Source organism: Lucilia cuprina, chromosome 5 (genome assembly GCF_022045245.1).
Source record: "Lucilia cuprina isolate Lc7/37 chromosome 5, ASM2204524v1, whole genome shotgun sequence".
NCBI classification, from domain to species: domain Eukaryota; kingdom Metazoa; phylum Arthropoda; class Insecta; order Diptera; family Calliphoridae; genus Lucilia; species Lucilia cuprina.
In genome coordinates this window covers 46,201,667-46,204,619 of record NC_060953.1, presented here as the reverse complement: position 1 = coordinate 46,204,619, position 2,953 = coordinate 46,201,667, and the positions used below count along the sequence as shown (strand labels likewise).

The window sequence follows — 2,953 nt, the reverse complement described above, 5'->3', positions numbered from 1 at the left end:
TATGGACTAGCACAAAGGATTTTTTGAAATAAAAAAAATAAAAATATACAAAAAAATAGAGACAACATTTTCTACTTAAAATATTTTAAAATTAAAAAGGAAAATATGGAAAACTTGTGTTTGTATATGTGTTTGCTTTTTAGTAAATTTTTAAAGTTTTAGTTTAAGAGGTGTTGGCGGTTAGTAGTTTTAGAACATTTTTTTAAAGCATAAAAAAGCTTTATTTTCCCATTTCCCTTTTGTATTAAAAGTATAAAGCGTTTAATGATCCAAGATACGCATATTGCCGGAAACGATTTTATTTTCTAAAATGGCACCAGCTGGTATATCGATACGATCACCATGATTGGCAATGATAATAACAGTGCCCTAGAAAATGAAAAAGAAAAATTAAAATATAAAAGAATTTTCGTATTTAAAGAAATAACAAAAACTTACTCTTAAAGACACACCCCGTCCAAAAGTAACATCACCCGACACAGTCAAATGATCCAATTCTATGATATCGGGTATGTTGGCAAAACGTCCTAGGAACTCTTTGACTTTGGCAAAATGATTTTCGCCCAACTTCACTAGAGGTGTAGTGGGGAACATACGTTGTGGTGACATAACCAAACTGCCATTTTTCAAATTGTATAAATTGGACATGACCAGTAGTAAATCAGAGGTCTTTTTAACGGGCAAGAAACGAGAACGTGGCACATTGATACCAATAGAACCTTCGAAACATTTCATGGCAGCACCAACAGCCGTTTCCAATTGTATAACACGCAAACCATTTTCCAAGGTTTTGTTATTGATAATAATTTCCAAATTAAGTGTACGTTCGTTGAGGACACGATCAATGGCTATAGGAGGAAAAATTAAACCATATTTCTAGACTGAAGAAATTTTTTTTTAAATATTATTATTTTTACACAACTTACCACTCAATTTCGCCCAAATGTTATTGGTATTGAAAAATTTGAATGTTTTGACGGACTTGAAGTCATCGACGTGTTCTTTAGGAACTTGAGCAATTTCCAAAAGTCTCAATTTATCCTCGAATTGGATTAAGGTACCACCCTGGGGGAGAAGATATTACAGCAAATTAATAAAGGGATTTTTTAGTTTACTACAAAACTGAATTAGAACTGAACTAGAATTGAACTGGAACTGAACTAGAACTGAACTAGAACTGAACTAGAAATGAACTAGAACTGAACTAGAACTGAACTAGAACTGAACTAGAACTGAACTAGAACTGAACTAGAACTGAACTAGAACTGAACTAGAACTGAACTAGAACTGAACTAGAACTGAACTAGAACTGAACTAGAACTGAACTAGAACTGAACTAGAACTGAACTAGAACTAGAACTGAACTAGAACTAAACTAGAACTAAACTAGATCTGAACTAAAACTGAACTAAAACAAACTGAAACTGTTTAAAAATTTTTTAAATTCTAGAATTTTTGAAATTTTAATGGATAAAATTTTTACATAAATATGATTTTTATGAATTTAATTGCATTAAGTATTTGGATCAACATTTACTAATTTTAACAGTATTTCTAAAAAAAACATAATAAATTCATAAGTATAATAATGTTTACTAATCTAATATATTCTCAAACTACCTTCACGTTTAGCTTTAAATTTAACTTTAAAACATAAATATAAAAACCCCTTTGTTTAATACCTTTTTCATAAATCGACTATTATATGAGTAATAAAACTTAAGAGCATAAAGAAAACAAGGAAGGTTAGAATAAAACAAAAACCACACCATTAAAAACAAATATTGAATTAGTACTAAGTATTTAAAAAGAAAAACAACATTTAAACACAAATAAATAAATGTTACCTCATTCTTTAGAAAACCACACATACACACACATTAAACACAGAGTTAACAAAATTACAATTTTATTAAAAATAAATCCAATACAAGGAATTTATAGGAGAAAAAAATAATGGAATAAAAAAGAGTTCGTTATAAACAAATTATGTAAATTTATTATTGTTTCTTTTTTTAATAACAAATAGTTAATTAAATTTTCAATTAAAAACAAAACGACAAAATTTATTAATATAAAACGAAATAAAATTATAAAAATTTAAACAGCCAATTAATTAAAACAAAAATAATATTTTAGAAAAATTTTGAAAACACAATTTTTGGAAAAAAATACCATAAATTCTGTCGTTAATAATTTGTAATGAAAAATCATGTAAACTTAAATCGATTTTTAACTAACCTGTTCATTTTTGGGAGCTTTCAAAGAACCATAATCCATAACAGCATTTTCAGGCAGTTTTTGAATTTTATTCCAATCAATGGAAGGACCCTCTAAAATAAAGATTTTAAGGAGCTTGCATGATGACTAATACAAGTATTTCATTTTATTTTCATACCTTCTTGCAAGAAACGTCCAAACAAGTCGGAAAACCGAGACATTTCTTGTTGCAATGCGGGACGATCATTCGGCTCAGCCGTTTGCAATAATCTATCCAAATCATTTTCCAGCAAACGTAAGGCATCACGTTTAGTTACTTCATGAAATTCTTTGGAATCCGAGGGTGCTCTTTGGTGGCCACGTACCTACAAAATGAAAAAATGGGGAAAAAATATTAAATTTAATTTACAAATTTTAAAGTTTTGGTAACATTAATTTGCTTTTTTTAAATACTAAACCATTGTCATATATAATCATTCAGTAGTTGTAATTATTAATTTACTCAGTGATTAAATCATTAAAATTAAGTTTAAGAGTTGCAATACAAATGTGCAAAATAAGGGGAAGTATACCTCGGAAAAATATTTATCAATACATAGGAAACTGCTAAACTGAACCGAAACTAAACTAGAACTGAACTAGAACTGAACTAGAAATGAACTAGAACTAAACTAGAACTGAACTAGAACTGAACTAGAACTGAACTAGAACTGAACTAGAACTGAACTAGAAC

General features: G+C 28.6%; 1 protein-coding gene across 1 annotated transcript; it reads right to left on the bottom strand.

The window, feature by feature from the left end:
• Window positions 1-242: 242 nt before the first annotated feature.
• On the bottom strand, window positions 243-2,697 carry LOC124420253 (UTP--glucose-1-phosphate uridylyltransferase). The gene is made up of 6 exons (XM_046952499.1): window positions 2,674-2,697; window positions 2,399-2,585; window positions 2,242-2,333; window positions 927-1,074; window positions 439-848; window positions 243-369 (listed from the first exon to the last, which is right to left on the bottom strand). Exons 1-6 carry the CDS (start codon window positions 2,695-2,697, stop codon window positions 262-264), a joined length of 969 nt encoding a protein of 322 aa, XP_046808455.1. The 3' UTR covers window positions 243-261.
• Window positions 2,698-2,953: the final 256 nt, after the last annotated feature.